This window comes from Eretmochelys imbricata, chromosome 5, assembly GCF_965152235.1.
Source record: "Eretmochelys imbricata isolate rEreImb1 chromosome 5, rEreImb1.hap1, whole genome shotgun sequence".
Classification (NCBI taxonomy): domain Eukaryota; kingdom Metazoa; phylum Chordata; order Testudines; family Cheloniidae; genus Eretmochelys; species Eretmochelys imbricata.
The window spans coordinates 125,420,730-125,446,599 of NC_135576.1; the positions used below are offsets into that span (position 1 = coordinate 125,420,730).

The 25,870-nt window shown below is 45.9% G+C and overlaps 1 protein-coding gene across 3 annotated transcripts in view; it reads left to right on the forward strand.

Moving 5' to 3' along the window:
• Positions 1-23,022, forward strand: part of PAX5 (paired box 5) — a 231,019-nt gene extending 207,997 nt beyond the window's left edge. For all 3 annotated transcript variants that reach the window (XM_077816513.1, XM_077816515.1, XM_077816514.1), the window contains 2 exons: positions 6,753-6,839; positions 22,064-23,022. In XM_077816513.1, the coding sequence (XP_077672639.1) occupies positions 6,753-6,839; positions 22,064-22,140 (164 nt within the window). In that variant the 3' untranslated portion in view covers positions 22,141-23,022. The remainder of the gene's footprint in view (positions 1-6,752; positions 6,840-22,063) is intronic.
• The last annotated feature ends 2,848 nt before the right edge of the window (positions 23,023-25,870 follow it).

Here is a 25,870-nt window from a genome sequence, read left to right on the forward strand (position 1 = left end):
ACCCCACAACTGGGTTTTCCCCATGGTTATAAGTTCATCTGTCTTAGATCCAGAACCAGTACAAAAGCTGGGCAAATCAGCCATTTCTTTGTACAGCTTGGGCTTTTGATCTTGGCCTTCTGAACAGGTAAAGAGCAGACAATAACCCTGTTCTCAGGGCTAGCTTCAAAAGGCTGGGTTTTTGTATGACCAGAGTTGGGTAGCTTGCATTAACCTCTGCCTAGGGATTCCCCAGGAAATCCACTTAATGTCCCAAAAGTCTATACTTGTCTGGCACAGGTTCAGTATAGTCTTTTGAACTCCCAGGTCTCACGTCTGTCACATCTCTCCTGCCCCCCACCCCCAGGGAGGCTACATACAATTCCAGTCCCCAATAATACATAAACTTGATATAATTAGGTCTTTCAAGGATATTGCAGGAAATTGCCATATTTGTCACCAGTTCCTGCTGAAGATACCACGGTACATCCACACCTTGAATACTGCATACAGTTCTGGTCTCTCTGTCCCAAAGAAGAGATATTAGAATTGGAAAAAGTGCAGAGAAGGGCAATGAAAATGACTAGCAGTATGGAACAACATCCATATGAGGAGAGATTGAGAAGACTGGGACTTGTTTGTTTTAGAAAAGAGAAGACTAACGGGGGGCGGGGGATGTACGATAGATGTACAAAATCATGACTGGTGTGGAGAAAGTGAATAGGGGAGTGTTATTTACCCTTTCACATAACACAAGAACCGGGGTCACCCAATGAAATTAACAGGCAGAAGGTTTAAAATAAACAGAAGGAAATATTTCTTCACACAATGCATAGTCAACCTGTGGAACGCATTGCCAGGGGATGTTGTGAAAGCCAAAAACATAACTGGGTTCACGAAATAATTAGCTAAGTTCATGCAGGATAGATCCACCAATGGCTATTACCAAGATGGTCAGGGACACAACCCCATGCTCTGGGTGTCCCTAAACTTCCCACCGCTAGAAGCAGCTGGCACTGGTCACTGTCAGAGACAGGACATTGCATTAGATGGACTATTGGCCTAACCCAGTATGACCGTTCTTATGTTCTTATCAGTGAGTGTAATTAGGGTAACTTTGACTTATTTCCTGGACAATGTTTAAGCCATTACCTTTCATAATTTCATATTTCACCTATGCATATAATAAACATTCTGTTAGCGAGCCAGCATATGTCCTTCAAAAACCTGTACAGTCGTTTAACAACCATCCTGTGTAGTGTCCTACATTAGAATATATGGGTCTGAGCTGTCTGATGCCCCCTCTTATCCTTGTTCTCCCAAAACCTTTCGGCGGGAATTTGAGACCTGCCCCCCTCCCTCCCCAGTCAGACTCCCAGAACCTTCGTTAGTGTCCATATTGATTCAGGCTGCAGGCAGGCCAGCGGGATTCATCACCCACATCTGATTGCCTACTAGCCTCCAGGGTTTTGAAGGACTAAAACTTACCAGAGCTCAAGGTTGGAGTTGTGGTGAGCTCTGGTAAGCTTCTTAGCATGTATGTAGTTCTTTAATTGTTTTAATATCTTTTCTCTGCAGTGCTTTCACCTTATGGATAAACATGCTTGCTTAGAAGGAGATGTGCGGTAACTTGTACCTGCCTGCAATACACTGGTCAGAGCCCTTGGAGAGAAGGCAAGGTGCAGGTGCTGGCTTGTTTAGGCAGTCTGGTTTGCTGGGATTACTACAGTGTAGATCAGGGAGCTGTGTGGTTAAAACCCCTGGTTAGGATGGAGTGAGATGAGGGTCTCCTCCCAAGAAAGGTGATGGATAGGAGCTGGAAACCTTTAAGTGGGTGCCCTGGAGGGGTCACAGCGACCATTATGCCCCATATAGGTGCAGTTACCCTGAAGCTGTGACAGCCCATTTATCTCATTACCCTGGCCTTGTGACCTCTCCCTGGATGTGCTGAGGTTTGGTGGAGTGGCCCAGACATCTCATCGGCCTGTCCTTGTGCCACGCCCATCCTGGTGGTTTTGGTTATTTTAAAGTAATATTTTAACTGAGTTTTTTTATTCTAGTTGCTCTCCTCAACCAGTAAAGAGGGCAACCACCTCAGTGCACAAATCTCGGCATGTCTGTCTGCTCAGTGGGAAGAACTTTGTAAATAGCGTGCATCAGGTAGGCTGAGAGGTTGGTATAGAAATCCTTCGCCACAGGCAATGTATCCGTGTGATCAAGCAATTGCGAGGTAACTCACACTGTGGAGCTGAACTGTCCCTAAGCACTTGAGGGAGGGACGAGGGCTCTGCATTCACCCTACAGTTACTCAACATTTTGTTGTCTCACATGCTTTGAGGGAGTCCGTGCTAGTCTCAGCTAGAGCGGGAGTCTGGAGCAAGCTGGAAACCCAAAGGAAAATAGTCAGCGTTTGGGTTGAGCAGGCAGTCTCAACTGCAAAGAGAGGGAGCCCGCAACTCAGTTGTAAAAGGGGCTCGTTAAGTGACCCTTCTCTGAAGCTGAATAGCTGTTTGAATTTAGTTGAGTCGAGCCTGGGTTGCAAATTCCAGATGGCTCCTGTTTTTCAGCCTGATTCTTCCCTTCCTGTATACAGCGGGTTTTGGTAATGTTAATTCACCTTGGGAAATGGTAACGACACCACAGTATCAGGTGATGGTCAGAGCCTTACAGCATGCTGCCCCTCCACCCTTCAGCTGCCGATTCATCCTACCAGCACCAGGCATGTCTGACATACAGTCCTGGTTCCGTCGAGCCCTTGTAGCACTGCCCTGTCACTGGAATGTATGTGTAAACACCTGGAGGACAGTTGTCCCGACTGACATGTTCTGATATGTATTGTGTCAAATCTGTGCCCACAAACACAGAACACCGGAACCTCTCGTTAAACGACCCGGCATGCCCCTTAGCTGATAGAACCCAGACTAGGGTGACCAGACATCCTGATATTATCGAGTCTGTCCCAATATTGGGAGCTTTGTCTTATATAGGCAACTATTACACACACCCCGTCCCGATTTTTCACACTTGCTATTTGGTCATTCTAGCCCAGAGAATGACTGCAATTGGTAGTTGTTAATAGTCAGCTAATAGACACCACTAGAGGGCGACATAAAGTCTTCCTAGTGGGCTTTCTGACCCACGACACCTACACCCACCACCAGTGACAGCACAGGTGCCCCTCTCTTCCCCATCCCATAAATCATTCAGTCACACACATTAAATGCATAACCCATATTGACACTGGGAAGCTCCATTATGTTTTGTTATGACAGAGTAGTCAGTGTAATGCATCTTATTTATAACGCTCTTCTCTCATCCCGCTCTTACTTCTTTCCTCTTCTGCTTTATCTCCTTCCCTCTTCCCAAACCCTTCCCCTCTTTTCACTCTCAGGACCATTTTCCCAATGTTCCTCATTGATCCTTTGCCTCCTTGCTTTTTTCGAGATAGCTCATTTAAAAAACAAACAAACCAAGAATGAACATTAAGGCAGAGTTAACCTTCAGGTATTGTATATCGTGTCCTTCATCATTCAACAGGACAGGGAACAGAGAGGAAACATATATGCTAGGCACTTTAACAGGAATAGAAATTTGGGAGCAACTCCATTTCTAGTCGCTCACAGTAATTAATAGAGTTGAATAGAAGCAGTAATAATAATAATAATTAATAAACCACCCAAGCCTTTTACAGAAGTCTAGTAAAGATGTACTGGGCCCTTTAAGGAGTAATGTTTAATAATCTGACATTCAATTGTTTGAATCTTTATTTTTCACTTCTATTCCTGTGAAAGTGCCTTAAGCCGTCAGTTTGGAGCAGCTGTTGGAACCACAAAAATCCTATGAGTTTTTAATGTTAAAGAAGCAACCTTAGGGACCTAGGAATTGCCAGACTGGCTCAGACCTGAGGTCCATCTAGTCCCATATCCTGTCTCTGACAGTGGCTTGGAGCAGATCTTCAGAGGAAGGTGCAATCAGCCTTGCATTAGGCAGGTGTGGAACAATCTGCCCCTACAGTAGGTCTTCTCCAAGTCCCTAGTTAACAGAGATCAATTTAAATCCTCCTTCAAAATGTATGTGATTTATTTTAGCATTAACTCCTTTAGCTTTGGATACGCCTGGTATCCATATAAATCTCCAATTCCTTTTTGAAGACTGCTAAGTTTTTGGCCTCAACCATATCCTGTGACAGTGAGCTCCGCAGTCTAATTCCATGATCTATTTGTGTTTGCCTCCTTTTATTTTCATTGGAAGTCCTTTAGTTCTTGTGTTACAGGGGCAGGGAGAACAAAAATGGCCTATCTCCTTTCTCTAGATCAGTCATCGATTTTTATGGACTTCTATCATGTTCCCCCTTGTCTCCTTTCTAAGATAACAATCCCCATCTTTTCAATCTCTCTTCACCTAAGTTATTTTCCAGGCCCTTCATCATTTTCATTGCCCTTGTCTGAGCCCCCTCCAGTTCTGGAATATTCTTTTGAAGATGGGGTGACCAGCACAGAACACATTATCCAGATGAAGCTGAGACACTGTATAATTTTTTTTGTATTATTCTCCATCCTGTTCCTTATGCATCTTGTTTGTTTTTCTGACTGTAGCTTCCCATTGAGCAGAGGTCTCCTTTGAGCTGTCTGTAATGACATGGCATTTCAACTAGAACTAGTTGGGAATTTTTTGACAATGGTTTTTCTGTTGAAAAATGTCAATTTTGTTGAAACATACATTGTTTACGAGAAAGGGGTGGTTTTGATGAATTTCCCGATTTGGAAAAAAGTTTCAAATTGTCAAAACATTTCATTTTGACACTTTGGAAATGAAAAAGGTCTGGTTTTGGTTCTAAATGGATTTTGTTGTTGTTGTTTTGAAATTTAAGTTGATTTATAATAAAAAAAATTTAGAATAAAAAAGATCAAAATCAAAATGAAATGCTTCAAAATGATTGCAATGAAATCTTTCAGTTGACCTGAATGCAGGTTTTTTCTGGTTTTTTGATTCATGAATTTTTTTGAGTTTTTGATTTTTTGTCCCCATTTTGAGTGGGAATAACTTCTGAAATCCCAAATCCACAAGCTGTGTTACCCAACTAAAAGAGGAAAAGTACGCATAGCATTCTCTGGCTTTATTTCATACTCTAGTTAAGTCTTGTCTCAGTGCATATGCCGCGAGAAGCGAAAAGACAGATTAAAAATAACTGTACATTAAAAGAGGAAGACAGACCCTAAGATGAAGAAAGGGGTAACATGGGTAGGGAGCCGGGGTACGACTCAGAAGGTGCTAGAAAGGTTACAGCCCAATATGGTGGCCTCAGCTCTGTAGGCCAGGAATCCAAGATGGCCGCCATTGCACAGCCCAACATGGCAGCCATTAGCCACGGAGGCCAGGAATCCAAGACGGCCACCATTCCACAGCCAAGATTTTGGCCATGAATACCAAGACTCAAAATGGCGACCATTCCTCAGAGGCTAGGTCAAGCCTTTGACTACAGCGGCCATTTTGTTTCTTCACAGACAGAGCCAAACATAGGCCAAAAATGGAGGTGGAGGGATAGCTCAATGGCTTGAGCATTGGCCTGCTAAACCCAGGGTTGTGAGTTCAATCCTTGAGGGGGCCATTTAGGGATCTGGGGCAAAAATTGGGGATCTGTCCTGCTTTGAGCAGGGGATTGGACTAGATGACCTCCTGAGGTCCCTTCCAACCCTGATATTCCATGATTCTATGACCTCCTCCCAACAGATACAGCAATAAAGTTTTGGCTCATGTGAGCACAAGACAGTTCAGATGAACATACTAGGACTGGCAAGAATCACTTCTGAACTTCTTCCTGGCTTTTGTCAGGTGGCTGATGGCCTTAATGTTTTGATGACCGTGTGTGTGTGTGTCAGAAAAAAAATAATTCCTGGCAGATTGTAGAATAATAGTAATTATTATTTGAATTGTGGTAGGTGCTGTACATACTCATAACAAAGTGATGGTCCCTACCCCAAAGAACTTACAATCTAGGTATCAAGCAAGAGATGAGAAGTGTACAGAACAAACAGCTGGGGAGAGCAGAAGTAACAGTGAGACAATTCTGAACAATGTGGTAATGCTAAGAGCTCACGTGATGCTTTGCATGGCTGGAGCTCAAAGCCCTACACAGACATAAGCATCGTTATCCTGGTTATAGAGAGGGAGAGAGGTCCTGAGGCTTGCCAAAGGTGATGCCGTGAGTCAGAGGCGGCAGTTTCCTTGAACAAACTGAGATGGTTGTGTCCATGTCTAGTGTGTCTAGAACTTTAACTGCTCCATCTCCTCCAGCTTTTGGAAAGCTTGGCTGAAGAGATACGCTGTACCTCTTGCCCTCAGCTTGGCCAAACTGGGACCCAGATGTAGTAAGGGGAAAACTTAATTCCAGGGATGAGGCTCAGCATGACCCCAAGCCCCCTGGAGTTTCTCCTGAGGGCATCTAGCCTTAGTGTTCCCTATCCTGGTGAAACATAAAAGGAGCTGGAAAGATTCCCACTAGTTTGGATCAGGCCCAGCGTGAGGACCGTAAGGAAAATCAAGAGGAAAATCAAAAGGAAAACTCTATCCACTGATTTAGAGTTTGTTTTCTAACAAGTGTCCCAATTTCCATTCCCCAGGGAACCAGGTGGACCGTAAAGCCTACAATAAGAATTGCACTGGATATCACCTAGACTGCAGACTGTATTTAGCTGCTTCTTCCCCCTCGCCTCATCAGTGTGTGTTTTATTGCAAAATTACCATTTGTTTTGTTTTTTCTTTCCCTTACTTAGGGAGCGAGTTTTCTGGAAGTCCATACAGCCACCCACAATATTCAACATACAATGACTCCTGGAGATTTCCCAACCCTGGATTGCTAGGTGAGTTTTCCTACCTGCGTTTCTACAGGAACAGCCTGCTCACTGCAGCTGCATATATCCTCACTGGATGTTGGGCCAGCTCTGGCCTGTGTGCACGTCCAGTCATGGTAAGTGAGAAGCATCTCCTTGCATACTCTTGTGTCCCCTTTTTGGATTCCCTCTGACTGCCCACAATGACAACAATCCTGCTTCAAGATACACTAGTACAGACTCCTGGGCCAGCATGGGGTCCTGTCTCTCTGCTGGCTGTTCTCTCGCAATCTCTCTCTCACTTGCATGCATGCATCACACTGCCTCATACCTTGCCCCCATTCACTGACACGTACAAGATTCAGATTGGTTATTTTGTGGGCTACAGAGTCCCTTGCCTGCAGAACATGGTACAGTCACTGTGCTGTTAAAAAATAACAATATCCTGGTATTTGTAATCAACTGAAAATGTTTGTTTCCAAATTATAATAAATAGTCTATGCCAGAATACAAGACCAGATAATTGCCTGCAAGGTTAGTTCAACCTGCTCGTCTCGCTCGCTACCAATGCCCATTCTTATCGGCCCCCATTTCAATTTTGCTTTTGCCACAGATCTGGGCTCTATTTCTGGGGGGGGACTTCTGCTAGCAGGAACCCCTACACCTGTGCAAAATCTTTTCAGCTTGAGAGGAATCTCCTGAGCCCAGGGTCTGTGCTAGCATATCCTCATGCAGAATGGGGGCTCTAATCCACAGAGTGAACATGATTCATTTTACACCACTGTCTCAAAAATTGGCCCCCTTTGACTTTGTGTATACACACAGCACACAGTAAGGAGAAATTTCCTGCAGTTTGCATGGAGGAGGTAGGCAAAATACCAATTAATTGTCCTCTCTCAACTGTAGGAATAGAGTTTTCCAGATTTTATGGATGACAGGTGGATGTATGTGACCACCAGCAGTGGAATAATTTTGCATTTTTGTCTTTTTTTTGTTGTTTCTTTGTTTTAAGTAATTGAACCTCTAAGTAACTGAGCTACCCAACCTTTGTTCGTCATGATTCTTGTTGAGCTCCTTTGGGAGTAACAGACAGCTACAGTGCCCCATGCCATGGTACTGGAAGAATACTGCCACTTGCAGTACTATAGTTAAGGGTATGTTAGTGCTTCCCTCATAAATCAGGGGCCAGATGCTCCGCTGATGTAATTTTGCATAGCTCTACTGAAGCCAAACAACCTACATGGATGTAAATCCATGTAGGATCTAGCCCAGGAGTTAATATAAAACTTTGATTTGGATGCATGAATCCACTTTAACCGAGACTGGTAAAAAGGGAGGGTGTTTTTTTCCGCAACTCTTTTAAAAGAAAATGACCTGGTTTTAAATTGTACAATTGTAGCAAAATCCAACAGCAGCTCGTCACCCCTGTAGGTGTTCTCTGGGTATGGAGGGGGTGTTCTGTATGTGCAGAAAGCTAACAGCAGCAACAAAAACATGTCATTTGAAAAGGATGCCATCTGCAAAGTTGCTAAGGCTAAGATTCTGAACCCCTTACTCACATTGGAAAGGAATTACTTACGCAAGTAGCCTCATGTACTGATGACATACTGAAGTTTAAATACCCCTTGAAAATGCACTGCTACTTTGATATCTACAAGTAACGATAATAGCATGCTTCTATGGAAATTTCAGATGGATAGAAATATATCGAACAGAGTGAGCTGGACTCTTGGCCAGTATAAATTGGCGTAGTGCTTTGAAACCAATGGAGCTACACTGGTTTGCACCAGCTGAGGGACCTGTCCCAGTGTCTTGAAAACGTTGCAGTTCGATTGAACTGAAGCAAAAGATTCCCCTTCATTTTAATCCCCTATGTTACAGTCACTTCACAAAAGCACTTCTGAGCCATTTTGAAAATTTTCTGAACAGTGTATTTGTATGATGGGTAAGGCTAAGATTTAGTCATGGCCCATGACCTATTCATGAGATTTACCAAAAATACCCCTGACTAAATTTCTACTTCTGGGGCCCCACTGCTCCGGGGGACCCCTGCTGGGAGGAGGGCTTGCTCTGGAGTAGAGGATTGACTGCTTCCTGGCTGCTGCTCCCAGGGACCGCTCTCCGGAAGGCCTCTGGGCACCCCTGGGGCTGCTGCTGCAGTCCCCCTGGGACCACGGCTGCTCTGGTGGTTCCCCAGGACACCCACAGGACCACTGCTCTGGCACTCCCTGGAGCCAGCCACACCGGCTGCTGTTCTGGTGGATCCCAGAGCCAAATGCCCGGGGCCGCCTGAGCAGCGGCCAGTGCGGCTGGTACTGGGGACCGCCGGAGCAGCTGACCCTGGTCGCTCCAGCAGCGGCCGGTGTGGCTGGCCTTGGGGCGACCAAGCAGCTGGTCTTGGGGCCAGCTGCTCGGGCGGCCCTGAAGTCAGCCACACCAACCGCTGCGGAAGTCACGGAGGTTGTGGAATTCAGATTCCATGACTTTCTGCAACCTCTGTGAAAGAATCGCAGCCTTAATGATTGGCTAGGAGGCAACAAGAGCCATGCAGAGTGTCAGCAAAAGAAATCTAAGCTCAAGATTTATCCTTTGGAGCCCGATCCTCTGTCCTCTACTTGGACAAGGCTCCCGCTGACTTAATCAGTGCCTCAATGAGAGTAAGGAAGATGGTTCTGGGCCCCAAGTCATGGTTTCACAGGACTTATTACTTTCATAACAATATGAGTTAGGGAGGGAATGTTGGCTCCGAATTACCATCCAAACTCAGAATGGCCTAACTGGTGTGACTCTACATTCCTGCAGCCAAGATTTTGGGGGGTTCTTTTAACTCTCTAGAGGATGTTTTCACTCTCTTGAGACCAGCGTTCATGCAGTATCTGATTCAAAGCCGTGGCCCTTACAAAGTTAATCACAGCATGCAGTGGCAAGGCTTGTTTTCCAAAGTCCCACTCCCTTATTGAGAGGACAGGGTAACACCTTGAACACTTAAAAGAATACACGTTCAGTGAATTCTCTTTGCTGGTTAGGAAAGAATCGTATCAACAGGAGTTGCAGCAAGCTGAGATTTTGCCAGTCCCTAGTGCATCCTTTTGGGAAACAGAAACTTGGAAAAGGGAAGCACTTAATCACAAGAGGCTGTGAGAAAGGAAATTTCAGCACGAAAAATGATAGATGGGGAGCAGCACAAAAGATAATGGGAGTCAAGTGAGCTAAAACCACAGGTGACCTAAAGGATGGAATTGCTGGCTCCTGGGCTTTTCCTTCCAAACATGCATTAGCCGTGAAGCGTGTTAGCTAGTTTCCCTCCCTTAGGGTGGTGTTTTACTATTAAATGGGACCCAGTAAGTTGAAGTAGCTGATCATTCAGCAATACCAATTCTGCACCTGTATACACACACGCCTCTTTGTTCTGTGGGGCTAATCCTTCCACAGCGCACTGCTGCCCCCATACACCCCTGGGCTCAGTTCCGTTTTCATACTGGTCCAATAGAGGTTAACAGTGTATGTCCTCACCAGGCTAATCTGAATGCAATGCGCTATGGCTCTTGTGACCAGGCCGAGGACCAAACTAAAGTAACCTAATCAGAGTGGCTGATGTGTATTTGTTTTCTTCAGTATTTTTAAATCACTGGACAGGTGCTGAACAGGCAGAGCCATCTAATGCCAGCACAAGTCATTTTCGCTGTCTGGAGCCTTCAGGCCATTCTGTTCGATACTACTAAGTTTCTTGTACTGCTCTGATCGGCCTGGTACCTGAGCATCTTCCTCTGCATTCAAGTGACGTAATCAGCCTCGTGTGTCAGACCCCTGCAGGTTTGCAGGCTTTCAACTCTGAAAAATAAGGACCCAATCCTGCACCCACCGAAGTCAGCAGGAGTTTTGCTGCCAACTTAGTGGGAGAGAAATAACCTCCTCAGTTTCAATATGAGAGGGTCTTCTGAGCGCAGCTTACACCTTAGTTTTCACTCTGAAAGTTGTCCCGCTGCAGTGACCAGTTATCAGTGTGTAATTACGTAGCGAGCAGTCATAAGGCTAGGTGCATCCTTCTTTGTTTTCCACTGCAGTGTTCAAATCATAAAGGCTGCTGTGATTTGTATGAACACACACACACACACACGGTCAGTTATTGTTATTGAGGTCTAGCGAACCAGCCTGTTTAAAGTCTACTTACCACAAACATGCTAAAAGTGGATAATCGCAACACAGTCTAATGAAGAAAAATGATTCAATTTAATGCTGGTTTGTTGTAATAACTTCTTTACCATTTTCACTCATTACTTTCGACTGGATGTTGATCACAGCAGATTTTGTTTGATGCACTGTTCCCACTTTTGAACTGATGTGATTTGTGTGCATTGTGAAATGTAAGTGAGTATGACAGGGTTCCCTTTTGGATAGACTTGAGCTATCTAGCTGTTGTTACAGGAGACAGGGTCACAAGATCGACAATATTGGCGTGGCTTCATATGAGGTGAAAGGGTTTGGAACCAGTCAATTAGGATTAGAATCAGTTCTTCAGGGGATTTCTATAAAAGGATTAGAGAACAAGTATGTGCCAGAAATGACTGTGTCAAGAAATAAATTGATGATTATATGAATTAGAAAGAAAAAATGACAGAAGAATGGACAAGTTTATTCTAGATGAGAGGGTAATGACAGGGGGAGAGAGTGAATGTTTTGTGATGTGATGGTTTCATTTTTCACTTTAAATACAGGCCTTTTTGATTTCACCGCAGAAATGTGAAGTGGAGAAAATCAAACTTACAAGAAATGTGGTGCTGTTGAGCTGCTTCAGAGAAATATTGGGCTTTAATAACTGCACTGAGTCAGAAATGTAATGGGGGCAGGAGGAGGCTGGAGGAAAATGGCTTTTCGTTCTTTTAGTCCTGCGAGATTCAGGGTGGAATCCTGGCTCCCATGAAGTCAAAGTGAATTTTGCCATTGACTTCAATGGGGCCTGGATTTCACCCTCTATTTCTTGTCCGGCAATGATCTACTTTTTTCTCTGAATTTTCTTTGTGTTTTTGCCTTAACGTTGAGACCTGCTTGATCACTCCGTTCAGTTTCATCACTCTGAATCGCTAATTAATTGTTTAAAGGCAGAGCTTTCTCTAAGCCTTGTCCTTTGATGGTGCTGGATCTGGAATCCCAGCTGAAGGATGCGTCTAGACCAAAGGTGGGCGAACTATGGCTCCTGGGCCACATCCAGCCCGCAGGACCGTCGTGCCCGGTCCCTGAGCTCCCGGCCGGGGAGGCGCCCCGGCCCCTCCCCTGCTGGTCCCCCTCCCCCACAGCCTCAGCTCGCTGTGCTGCCAGCTCTCTGGGCGGCGTGGCTGGCTCTGGCCGAGCCACGTGGCTCCGAGCTCCTGCCGCTCTGAGCGGCCCAGTAAGGGCAGGGTTGGGTAAGGGGGTGAGGATCCTGGGGGGGCAGTCAGGGGACAAGGAGCAGAGGGAGGTTGGATGGGGTGGAGGCTGGGGGGGGGTTGGATAGACGTGGGAGTCCCAGGGGGACTGTCGGGGGGTGGATAGGGGTTGGGGCAGTCAGGGGGCAGGGAGCGGGGGTGGGGGGTTGGATAGGGGGTGGAGTCCTGGGGGGCCATTAGAGGCGGGGGGTCCGAGACGGGGTGGTCAGGGAACAAGGAGCAGGGGGGGGTTGGATGAGTGGGAGGTTCTGAGGGGGGCAGCCAGGGGGCGGGAAGTGGGAGGGGGCAGATAGGGGGCGGGGCTAGGTTATTTGGGGAAACACAGCCTTCCCTACTCGGCCCTCCATACAGTGTCGCAACCCTGATGTGGCCCTCGGGCCAAAAAGTTTGCCCACCCCTGGTCTAGATGGTTGGGAAATCCTGCCTGGGCATCCAATGAGCTGTGTTGTCCTGACATCTCAATTAATTGTAGGGCGGGGCAACCAGTGCACTAAATTCTAGTGACTAGAAAAGGACTTTCTTGAACAGTCTCCTGTTTTTTAAATTGATCTCACATTGCAGATGGCTCCAAAGCAAAACCTTGGCTTTGAACACCTCTGCGTGTTGAGGCACAGACTGGTCGGAAATAGAAGATAGAATCCCATTCTTGGAGGGGAAATATCAAACCAAATGAAGATTTTGTGCTTCATTGGAAATGCGCCTGGTTTTTTTTTCCTACAAAAGACGTGGAACAGAACAATTTTTTCTGTTTAGTTTCTAATTGAAAAAAATTATTCCAGTTTTCCAAGCTTTTTGTTGTTTGTTTCCCCACTGTCTCTCTTTTTATTTCCCCTTTTTGGAACAGGGAAGGATGAGGTAAAACAATCAGTGGAAGTGGGGGGAAAACCCAAAGCCCCAGATCTTTAACAACCAAGAAACTAAACGGAACTTTTTCACTTCCATATTTTTAATATGACTCTTCTGACCAAAATAATAATTTTTCATTAAAATTTTCAATTGGACTGAAAAGCCATTCCCCCCCCCCCTTTTTTGGACTAGCTCTAATTGGAACTGTTCAAAAATCACATCCAGCACAATGATCAAACCAGGACTTTCAGCACCCCTCTGAGGTAGTTCCTCAGGTGTGTTATCTCCATCTTCAAGATGGGGAACCAAGGCACAGAGAAATTACATGACTTGTCCACCGTCACAGAGGGAGTCTGTGGCAGAAACAAGAATTAAATGCAGATCTTCTGGGCCCCGGTATCTAAGACACAATGTTCTCATTCCTCCCTTAGAGCAAGTTTCTGCCCTTGAGATTTGCCTTTCATTGCAGCCTTCCACCTGCACTACAGGGGATTCCCTGCTCTGCAAGATAAATTTCATCGAGTCACACTGAGCAAAATTCTGCCACCCTCACTTGATCCAACCCCCCATGCAAGTCAAAAGGCGTTTTGTTCACTGGAGAATCCACACTGAGTTCCTACTGAAAAGGAACACGCATGTACTACTAGCTGCAGACCTCTGAATGTTAGGGGTGCTGCTCCTGGTATTCAGCTGGTCTCCATGGGGTAGCATTTGTAACACTGTTTGAGAATTTAAAGGATCATATCAGATGAAGGGTGTGTTCCTCCTCTTGCCGTGCACGTACAACACTACTTAACACTCATGAGTTTGAGTGCATGAAACAAAGGGAATTAGTTTTTCATGTGTCTCAATGAAATTCCTTTTAAACATTTCTTCTATACATAAATTCCCTCCACCCCCCATCCTCATATATCACTTCCTTTTGAACTACACTGGCATCGATCCAGTTGCTTGTTGCTCTCCTTTATGAACTCTGAAATGCTATAAAATATCTATCGGTTCTTAAACTTTTTACCGTTTTAAATAGGTTTTTATCATCTTCCAGTGCAAACTGTAAATGTTTCCCCAGCAGGAACATGCCTTTCCTTCAGACAGGTATACTTGAGATGCAGCAAAGAGTCAAAACCATCACATGCTTTTCTCATATTGTTCAGTTTCATAGAGTTCATCTAGTTTGACCCCCTGCATAACACAGGCCATTAAGTTTTATCCAGATCTCCCTCTATTGAGCCCAAAGACTTAAATTAAACCAAAGCATTTTAGTCCTCGGGAGACTAGCCTGTTGTGTGCCATAGAGCAGAGATCAGGAGAGACCAAGGTGCAGTCAATGCCCGAGGCCCCTGTGGTGGCAGGGCCTGGGTTAGATGAGATATGCCCAGATGACCCCAGCAGGTGATGCACCGTCTGTGCTGCAGAGGAAGGCAAATTCCCCCATGGTCTCTGCCAGTATGACCTGGGGGAAAATTCCTTCCTGACCCCAAATCCAGAGATCAGTGTGACCCTGGGCATATGTGAGCAAGACCCACCAGCCAGAAATCGAAGACAGAAGATTTTCTGTACCACCTCACTGCACAGTCCACCCCAACCAGTATCTCCTCTGTAGCCAAGGCAAATCTCTTATGCTTCAGAGGAAGGTGTGTGGGGGTAGGAGGGGGAATTAAAACTATGCATTAGGGAAATACATTCCTTCCTGAGCCCTGCAGATGGACTGGCTGAAACCCTGAATGACTCTCCAGTCAAACATGTTCTCAAGAAGAAAGAGTTCAATAACCAAAAACTGATCCCTAATTCTTCTTCCTAGCTGGGGTGTCTTTCTCTGTAATCTGTGTTGACCCTAATCTAGACAAAAATCTCTGGAAGATAGATATAACTGTCAAAGTTTAACCCTGTTATACCAACCCTCCATACTGAGAACCTCCTTGCGTCTCTATGAGACATCTTAATACTGTTCTCAGAGACTCTCTTTCACCAACGTCCCCTTTAGGTTACTTATTGTCAAGTGTTATCAACTCTTAGGGCTAAATTCCCCAGTGACATTAATAGATGTAACTCCATTTGAAATCAGTGAAGCTTCTGTAAATGAAGAACTTGGTTCTGTGAGTTCTCTTCCCAGTTCTTTCTCTGGCTTGTGCTGTGCAGAATGTTGGACAAGATGATCATAATGGTCCCTTTTCTCCTTAAAATCTATGAAATTGCTTACCATTCTGCACCTCTATTTCCTGACTGAAATGTGGGCCTGATAATGGAAGCCCCTTGGGAAGTCTTCTGTGGGCAGTAGGTTAACACTATATTGCTTTTCACACTGCTCCACCACAAAGTTTAGAAATTGTCAAAGGAGGGTGGCACCTCTTTCCCCTCTTTAATGACAACAGGATATTATTTTTCATAGTTCTAACTCATGTACTTTATTTTCCATTTGTTAGCTTGGTGCTGCTTCTATCATTTACGACACTGTCATCCTGAAGGTAGGGTAGTTTGTCTTCTGCTTGTTTTCCATCCTGTCCCTCTTCTGGGTTTCCCCATTACATCTGGTGTTTCTTTGTGTAGGTCACCTAAGGAGATCACAGGAATACCTGTGTTTTATTAGAAATTCTCTCATAAAATACCCTGAACAAAGTTCATTATTTACTTCCAACCCTTCTGTGGAGCTTTGTGGCTGGCGAGACATACTAGAAGGTCTTTCCATTTTGAAATATATGCTGATTGCCTCCTATGAAATGTGATATCCAAAGACTCCTAACCTGGACTATGACCGGTGTTGTATAGTTGATGCCTGTAGTCTCGGGCTTACGTGTTTGAAATATTCTTATCTTGCTTGTGCCTTGAACGTTGTGACTTCTCCATGATGTCTGACAGTGCCATGGTGATTTCTCCCCATGTCTCCGTCCTTAACCCTGTCGCCAGGGTCCCATTGGATGCCGACGGCTTGTTGGTCAGCAGTTGCATTGCCGCCTCCGTACACATCCTGATGGCGTGCTGCCTGGGACAGACATGACAGATCTTAATTCTAAAAGAGTCTGGGAAATTAATTTTAAAACAAATTTGACTCCCCCTAATGACTTCTTATCACTCCCTCTTCTCTCTTCCCCCCTCCCCCGCCCCCAAACACACCCCTCACTTTACTTGCTTTTCTGATGCTGGGAATAAAAGGATTGGGCCCGATTTGCCCCCATGATGGTTTTAAATGGCACAACTCCAGTGACTTTGGTGGAGTTACACCTGCTTTACACTGTGAGATCAGAATGAGGCCCACCCTATGGTGGTCTTTTGGGTTCCTTAGCTTATCACTGTCCTGGGGTCACGTTGTCATTGCTTTGTGCTGAGCGTTGTCAGTTACACAAAGGAATGGGTTTAGTAATCCTCCTTTATCCTCACATTCTGTCTTAGTGCCGGGTAAGAGTGACCCCTGCTGGCTGATATTGCCACTGCTACTACTGTCACATGGCAGGTTTGGGGACGATGGGCTGGGGTAGAGTTCCTCTCTCCATGCAAAGACACTTCAGGGTAGGGTGATCATCCGTCCCGTTTTTAAAGGGACAGTCCATTTGGGGGGGACTTTTTCATATATTGGGGCCTATTATCCCCCATCCCCTGTCCCATTTTTTCACAGTTGCTATCTGGTAACCCTACTTCAGGGGAGGGACAATTGAAGACATTAGAGCACAGGTCTGTTTGGGTCCTGGGGACAGATGAGGTGGGGCAGTGGGAATAAATAACCCTGTAGAATAGCATCTTTGCAATGCACATGCGTGTACGTTTCCTGAGCTGGAAATTCTCTGTGGTGCATGTACAGCAAGTGCAAGGCTGGACACAAGTAGCAGCCCTAGCTGGGGAAATGAGTCGGGTGGCTCCCCAGCCTTGCATCCAACAGCCACAGGGTTTGGATTGGCTGATCAGAGAAGGCCTGATCTTGCCCATGTTACACTCCCTTTGTGATCAGCAATTTTCTCTCCATTTTGTCCAGTGGGCACGTGGAAAGGAGGTGAGTGCTGACTTTGGGACCCACCCCCCCCAGCACACATTGGTTTGGGATGAACAGGAGACTTTGTCTCCTCTGCCTCAAAGTCCCAACACAAATGTCCAGACATCCTCTTTGGGATGTGCTCTCCACTGTATTCACAGTCAGCAGTTCCCTTTGTGTCTCTCTCCCTTCGCGGTTAATCCTTTTTCCTTTTTTTAAGCATCAGACAATAATTCACTCAATGTAATAAAAGGCCATATCACATATAGAGCGGCTGAATGTAGAGTGCATGAACTGAGAAAGCTTTGGGCTGGTACTTTCCTTTAAACAAAGAAAAATGCAAGTACTTGGGAGAGCCCAGTGAAAGCAAAAGAAAGTTTGAAATGGGGCTTATGAAATCTCCCCCCAATTAATATTTTTCAACTATATATACTTCTGCTTTCCTATGAGAGTCATGGGTTTTTAGGGAGAATGACCTGTTAGCTTGATTGTGATGAGAAGTCACTTGGATGTTTCCCAGACCTTGAATTAAAGGGGCCTTTTGTTGACTCAATGGGTTATCAGAAGCCTTAGCGATCCTATAATTATGAGCCTGGCCAGTGGGGATGATACAATAATGTGCCTTTGAATATGTGCATATATAAAACTTGTAGCAGATTGGGAAAATTAACTCATTACTGTAATTCGTGAATGCGGGCCAGATACCTTTTCAGAGTCCTGCAGCGGCAATAAGAAAAGGCCCAACAATGGACAGTGTATGTGATTAAAAAATGCCAGCTTCATTTCTTTTGTGATCACCAGAAAAGATATTTGGAAGAAGATTTGGGGACCTGTCAGGATCTTTTTAATTATCGCCACATTTATTCTTTATGGCCGGCACCGGGTAAACACACTGAATTAGAAATGTAGAACCGAGAAAGATAGGCCATTTTTGAAACCCCTAACTGGCAGTGTTATTTATTCGTCTGTGCTGATGCTCACAGAGAGAGCGCGCGAATGAAATTAATCGGAAACATCTTGAGCTACAACGTGGAACACATCGGTTCTACCTTGGAACATGGAACGATGTAAAACATAATTAGCCATGAGAGACTCAGTGACTGAACTCAGGATTCAGAAGTGCCACTGTATGTCTGATTCTCCTCTCCCTCCTCCTCCCTAAACCGGTATCTTCTGGTATGTTTCTCACTATTGGGTTATTAAAAAGGCTATTCTGGAGCTTGCCCACAATACATATTTGCTCTCTCCTAACTCCAGACCCTTTCTGGAACAAAGATGGCTTCCATTTCTTGTCACCTGACCTTTTACATTGTTTGAGACATAGAGCTATATTAACAGTCTGTTTAAGCTAGCTGAAAATGCGGTGTTTTCCTCCCCTCTTGAGGCGAAAATAGGATCACAGCGGCTGAACTTTAAAGAAGAAAACAGTCTCCCTGACTTCACTGGAATGACTCATTGGATTATGTTAAGCATGTACGTCAGCCTCTGCAGCCTCAGACCCATTGTCCTGCTCTCCAGCTAGTCCTGTTCAAACCCACACCACCTATCCCACCTCCTCTGCAGCAGGTTTGCCAGTCACAAGTGGCGGTAAAGGTGGGCTGTCTAATGAGCTTCTCTGTAATGCAACAGTCCTGAACCCAGTGCCCCCGAATCGAGCTCTCCGCTGACAGAGTAGCTGGAGCTGCCCTGCCAGGAATTACTTGTCAGCAAGCAACACAGAACCTGGTGCAGTTGTTCATTATTGATGTTCAGCCCAAATATTTGATGACCCGCCGGGGCTCAGAGCATTCTAAAGCAGTTCCCGTCCCGTGTTGGGATTGCAAGCTCAGACTCAGTGGTGCAGAGTAATTGAGGCCAGGGTTGTGTCTTGTGCCGGCATTTCCCTGAGGCATGTTAGTATAGCTCCAGTTTTGCTGACCGGCCGGTGCCAAGGCAGCTTGGACATGGGCAGCTGGCACCGGTGAGGAAGTCTGAGTTGAGTTCCTGGCATGCAGGAGGCAGGAAGACACAAAGCAGTGGCATGGGCATTGGTGTGTTCGTAGAGCAGTGTCTTGAGGAGCCTCTTGCTCTGATGAGAGGCCAGCTCTCCTTTGAGAATGTGGCTAAACTGCTTGAGCCTGGGGAGGGTAGCAGGAGAGTTACGGTAACGTTGGACACCCTGCGTTGGCTTGGAAGTATGGAAGTATTGGCTGTAAATTGGAGATCATGGTACTTGGTGACCACAGGCAGCGCACACCCTCAGGTTAACAGATCACCGTGTCCTGACACGTTCTGATTCTATTTTAGGCTCCGTTGGCTCACCTTGTGTGCAGCCAGTCTCACTGCACTCCCTTCCCTGGCTGCTGGGTGAGGGGGTTTGCTGGTAACAGCAGCAGCAAGGCTGAAACTGCAGGGCTGCAGGCAGGGGCATATGCAGAGGGAAAAAGCAGTAGGGAAGGCATGGAGATGGGCTTGCACTCAGGACTCAGCGGAAGAAGAATGGGCAACCCTGAGCTGTAGGAGGGGGTGAAGCTAGCTATGTTAACGTTTGTGGTCTGACACCGTGGCAATGGGCGCCACATAGATCCAGGTGAAATGAGCAGCAGTTCTTCCAGTAAACGGTGAGGTGTCGGGGGGCAGGATGAAAACTATTCCCTAGAGAAAATCCCTGAGCATGTGAAGGGAGCAGCCCCAACATCTGCAGAAGCATGGAAGGCAGGGGTCCCCGTAGGGTCTGGGGCAGAAGGAAGCATGCTGTGAATGCACCCGCTGGCTGCTTTGTTTGGCCTCCCTCCACTTGCGCTGGCTCACCATGTGCTTGGTGCTTGGCTGATCCCGTTGCTGGAGTTCACGTTACATTTCATTTGCATTGCAGTAGCGCTTCGGAGCCCATTGTGCTAGGTGCTGCCTAATGCAGACCGGGATGGTGGCCGCTGCCCGGATGGCAGATACAGTCCAACAGGGAGAGCAGTAGGAAACAGGACAGTGTTGGTCATGCTAGAAATAGCAGGGTAGTCGCAGCAGCGTGGGCAGTGGGATGTACCTGCGGGCTTGTAGTCCGCCAGCTAGCCCAGGCCTCGGCCTGTGCTGCCCCAGCTACGCTTCGGGTGTGAGTGTGTATGCCGGCCTGAGCTGGAACTATGCCTGTGGCTCCAGCAGAGACACACCCTGAGAGTCGAGACCTCTCTCGAAATGGAGCGGCTCAGCCTCGACAGCTGTCATTGGTGCAGGGATTTTGGCTGTTGCCTCCTCCCTGCGGTGTTAGGAAGGGAAGAGCTCCCCAGGCTCCCTACTCGCCCCGCCTGGCCCTCAGAGACAGACCCCTCATCTCTTTATACATTCAGGCTCCTGAAATGTCACGGCTTTTCCCAGGTCTCCACACCCTGTCTCCAGAAGCCACAAAACCAGCCTCCCAAGCCCCATGCAGCTTTGTCAATTTCAACGAAACTCTGTGAATTCAGGCGGGAAGTTCAGTGTTGCTGCAAAGCTAACTACAGAATTTCTTGCATTTCTGATGTGTACAGCTGGGGCCACCTAACCCGTACAACACAGTACGCAGGCATGGGTGGGGGCGGGGGGGTGCATGGGTGGGGGGAGCAGGTATGTTCTTTCTGTCCCTTTTTACTATATCTGTACATGCAAGGTCTGATTCTCTGATGTGCTGAGCACGTGCGGCTCCAGCTGTAGTCATTGGGGCTCAGCACCTTTGTAAGAAGCCTAGCACAGGTCCACGTGGTTGGCTAGGAGAAATCACTGTTTTGGCTGACCTTGTAGACTCGCTGCTAATGGACTATGAGGACTGTCGTGCAAGCCTCAGGTCTGGCAATACACACGGTGCACCCACTGACAGGGGACACCGCTGATTGGTTAGACTTGCTCAGGTCTTCAGGAGCAAGCCCAGGTTGGTGCGACTGGACATGCCGTTGGCTTTATTAACCTGCCAAATTCCTTGAAGACCTAGGGATGAGTTTAAGTGTCTTTGCCCTCTCCACAGTGTGGGTAAACTCACAATCTCAGATCAAAACTGCATGCTCCAAATTTTGGGCATGCAAAATGCCGAGTTTGAGGCCAAGATGAAGCCGCTTTGAAAATTAGCCCTTTTAAGTCTATTTCTCATACTCTAGCAGGGTTGGTCATCCCTTTTGTATGCTGTTGTGTTACCTAATAGTCAATCCTGTCTAGACACATATACTTAAAAACTAACCCACACCTACAGTCAAACAAAAAATCTAGATTCTTAAAGGACAATCCAAATAGCGATGCTCAATTCTAAGGGGCCAGAAAACAGTCACTAATATTGTGCAAATTCCAGGGTTTGATTCGATTCAGACACGCTCAAGCCCTTCGGCATTCCTGAGTTTGCAAAGCTTTGAAACTGGCTTGCTTGATTCAGCTGGATATATGTATTCAATGCTGAATACATGTATTCATTTGAAAACTAGCATATTGGATGGAGACCTGGTGTATTGGATCCACTAATGACTCGAGTGACCAATTTCAAAGCTCTGATAGAATATCATCATCAGACACTTAGCATATAAAACATTAGTCACTTGCGATAGTTTAAAAATGTTTTCGAATACCAAATAGATTCACAAATGCCAGGAAAGATTCACAGATACTTCACAGAGCCAATTCCCCCTACCCCTTTCTCCAAATTTATTGAATACTCCCCAACCAGATCTAATCCAGACAAATTCCCTGATCCCACAAGGGGATCTGATAGCAAAGATCCATTTACCCTTGGGAGTCCAAGTCACTTCATTGGGACGCCACACGACCATAATGGTCTGGGCTTGGCGATCTCTTTGCAGAGCCGAAGATACTGAAAGGAGAACCGAAATGTGAGGTGCCGTCTGCAGCATTCTGGCATTTAATGTTTTAAAGTGATGTCTTGTCGCATTTTTGTTGTACCTACCACTTTGCAGGCCCATGTTAGCGTGGGTCGAACTCCAGCCAGAACAGATCTCTGGTGCCCACGGTGTGTTGGGCAGGCTGCCCCCTTTTGACCTGTGTTATCCTCATAGCCATCTTCTCTCTTCCAGGCTCTCCTTATTATTACAGTGCTGCAGCCAGAGGAGCGGCACCCCCAGCGGCTGCTGCTGCCTATGACCGCCACTGACCCAAGGAGTCTGGAACTCCAGCACTTACTAAACATATCATCCAGGCCGACGGCATCCGATTCACCTAGAAATAACCATGCAAATCAGACTGCAAGGAAGGAAGATGAAAGTATCCAGGGGGAACCCGCTGGCTGAAATTTTACTCTTTAAACTGGGTGAACTAATTATTGTTATTTTTTAAATCAATGAAATTCTGGCGATATTAACTGGGGTCTCGTACAAAACAAAGAAACAGGAGAAACCAGGTCTGCTGCCGTTCCATCTGATTTGAAAGGTACAGTAGCTGCATCCTACCCACAGCCCACTGACCTCGCTGCCTCTGGTTCTCTCCGCTGCGCCTGGGGACTGGAGCCAGGTCTGACTCTGAGCAGGCCACCTTGGGATATCTCTCTTAAGGTGCATTGACACAGGCTGTGTGACTCAGCATGGGCTGTCTGGCTTTTTTTTTCTTTTTTTCTTTTTTTTGGTAAAGAAGGATTGGTCTGCTCAATTTACACAGCACCAATGTAAATAACTTGCTTCTTTGTGTTACTTTTGAGAGTGGCTTAGCGTAAACAGCAACATGGTACAAATTATGAACTCAAAACGCATCTGAAAAATGTGTTTTGAAACTGGTGCACTGATTCAAAGAATTCAGTAAGCTTTAACCAACTTTGAACCAGGTTAACATTCATTGTGGCTATATTTGGGGCTGACGTTATTTCTATATACAGCGTCATATCTGACAGTCGTGTGTGAACGTGCTATGAGCTGCCATGGACCACATGAGCAACTGAAAGACTTGGGCAGTTTGTGACATTTTACTGCTAAATATTAATTTATGTTTATTTGTAATCATAACTAGCACTGAAACAAATTCTCTGCTTTCAAGTTAAACCGCATCAGAGAAGGAATTCCTAATTAATAACCAACCCGTTATGTACATCTATATAGATTACAATTATTTCTATTTTGTAAAGAAATGAGAACAGTCCCAAGATGATGATTTTTCAAATTGCTATCTCAAACAGTATTACATTCAGGGCAGCCATGCACACTGAAACATACAAACGCTGCTTTACAAATCAAATGGATGGAGGGGGGACACACATTTGGGGATACCCATATGTTTAAATGAAGACATTTCTCAAAGTCATTCTTTGTACACAGTGGGCTACAGTAAATCCATTCCATTGGAATCCATAAAGTTACACTGGGGATAAATTTGGCCCATTAATTCTGTATATTCTCCCTCCCTCTCAAAGAGAGAGCATCAATAGAAGCAAGTGACGTTTTGTTCAATGTTCTCTACTTCCCGGAGCCAATAAACAGAAGAGGGAGCTTACAAATGATTGGTTAAGCTAGTACAGCGATCGCCACCAATTCCACAGAACCACATCAACTACTCATTTTTCCCTGAGGGAACAGCTCTTTTTAATCCTATACGATCAGCAAACTTCTCATCTGCACAAAGGGAAAATTAGAAGTGTTTCCCCTGAAGACAATGGAAAAGCTCCCGCTGACTTGCATGGGCTCAGGATCTGCTCTACAGCCTTGCACAGTGTTGCCATAATTAGTGTGAAAGGGACAAATTCCACTATCCTTACACTGGTGAGCACTTAATCCCCTTTGGGTCCATGAATAAGAGTCTAGCCCAAAATAGGTCTCCTATAAGTGGACAATTGAAGTACAAATATTATTTCCAGAGTGATAACTTTTTAATTACAATTCTATCTTTGTGCTGCTTATGCTGAATGGATGTCAGAAAATCAAATGGTAGCAATTCAGTGAGATTTGGGTGCATGTTCCTTCCAAAACCTTTGTACAATATTTAATATGTCTTCTGATCAGACTCGGAACAGAGACTTCTCTAGTTTCCAAGGCAGATAGTCCCTAAGTGGAGCGGGGTTCCTGCCCAGGAGTTTAGGTTAGTAAACACCCACATACAGATAAAATGTTCAGAGGCTAATATGAAGGGGAAAGGAGTCCAGGAGAGCTGGCTGTATTTTAATGAAGCCTTATTGAGGGTGCAGGAACAAACCATCCCGATGTGCAGAAAGAATAGCAAATATGGCAGGTGACCAACTTGACTTAACAGAGAAATCTTCGGTGAGTTCACAGAAAAGAAGCTTACAAGAAGTGGAAACTTGGACAGATGACTAGGGAGGAATATAAAAATATTGCTCAAGCATGCAGGGGTGTAATCAGGAAGGCCAAAGCACAACTGGAGTTGCACCTAGCAAGGGATGTGAAGGGTAACAAGAAGGGTTTCTACAGGTATGTTAGCAACAAGAAGAAGGTCAGGGAAAGTCTAGGACCCTTACTGATTGGGGGAGGCAACCTAGTGATGGATGATGTGGAAAAAGCTGAAGTACTCAATGCTTTTTTTGCCTCGGTCTTCACAGACAAGGTCAGCTCCCAGACTGCTGCACAGGGCAGCACAGTACGGAGAGGAGGTGAGCAGCTCTCAGTGGTGAAAAAGCAGGTTAAGGACTATTTAGAAAAGCTGGACATGCACAAGTCCATGGGGCCAGATCTAATGCATCCGAGGGTACTGAGGAAGTTGGCTATGTGATTGCAGAGCCATTAGCCATTCTTTTGGAAAACTCATGGCGATCAGGGGAGGTCCCGGACGACTAGAAAAAGGCAAATATAGTGCCCATTTTTTAAAAAAGGAAGAAGGAGAATCTGGGGAACTACAGACCGGTCAGCTTCACCTCAGTGCCTGGAAAAATCATGGCGCAGTTCCTCAAGGAATCTATTTTGAAGCACTTAGAGGAGAGGAAGGTGATCAGGAACAGTTAACTTGGATTCACCAAGGGCAAGTCATGCCTAGCCAACCTGATTGCCTTCTATGATGAGATAACTGGCTCTGTGGATGAGGGGAAAGCGGTGAACGTGTTGTTCTTTGACTTTAGCAAAGCTTTTGACACGGTCTCCCACAGTATTCTTGCCAGCAAGTTAAAGAAGTATGGATTGGATGAATGGACTAAAAGATGGATAGAAAGCAGGCTAGATCGTCAGGCTCAGTGGGTAGTGATTAACAGCTCAATGTCTAGTTGGCAGCCAGTGTCCAGTGGAGTGCCCCAGGGGTTGGTCCTGGGACCAGTTTTGTTCAACATCTTCATTAATGATCTGGAGGATGATGTGGATTGCACCCTCAGCAAGTTCGCAGATGACACTAAACTAGGGGGAGAGGTTGATATGCTGGAGGGTAGGGATAGGCTACAGAGGGCCCTAGACAAATTGGAGGTTTGGAGGGGCCAAAAGAAATCTAATTAGGTTCAATAAGGACTAGTGCAGAGTCCTGCACTTAGGACGGAAGAATCCCATGCACCGCTACAGGCTGGGAACCGACTGACTAAGCAGCAGTTCTGCAGAAAAGGACCTGGGGATTACAGTGGACAAGAAGCTGGATCTGAGTCAGCAGTGTGCCCTTGTTGCCAAGAAGGCTAACAGCATATTGGGCTGCATTAGTAGGATCATTGCCAGCAGATCGAGGAAAGTGATTATTCCCCTCTATTTGGCACTGGTGAGGCCACATCTGAAGTATTGCGTCCAGTTTTGGGCCCCCCACTATGGAAGGGATGTGGACAAATTGGAGAGTCCAGTGGAGGGCAATGAAAATTATTAGGGGGCTGGGGCACATTACTTATGAGGAGAGGCTGAGGGAACTGGGCTTATTTAGTCTTCAGAAGAGAAGATTGAGGGGGGATTTGATAGCAGCCTTCCACTACCTGAACGGGGGTT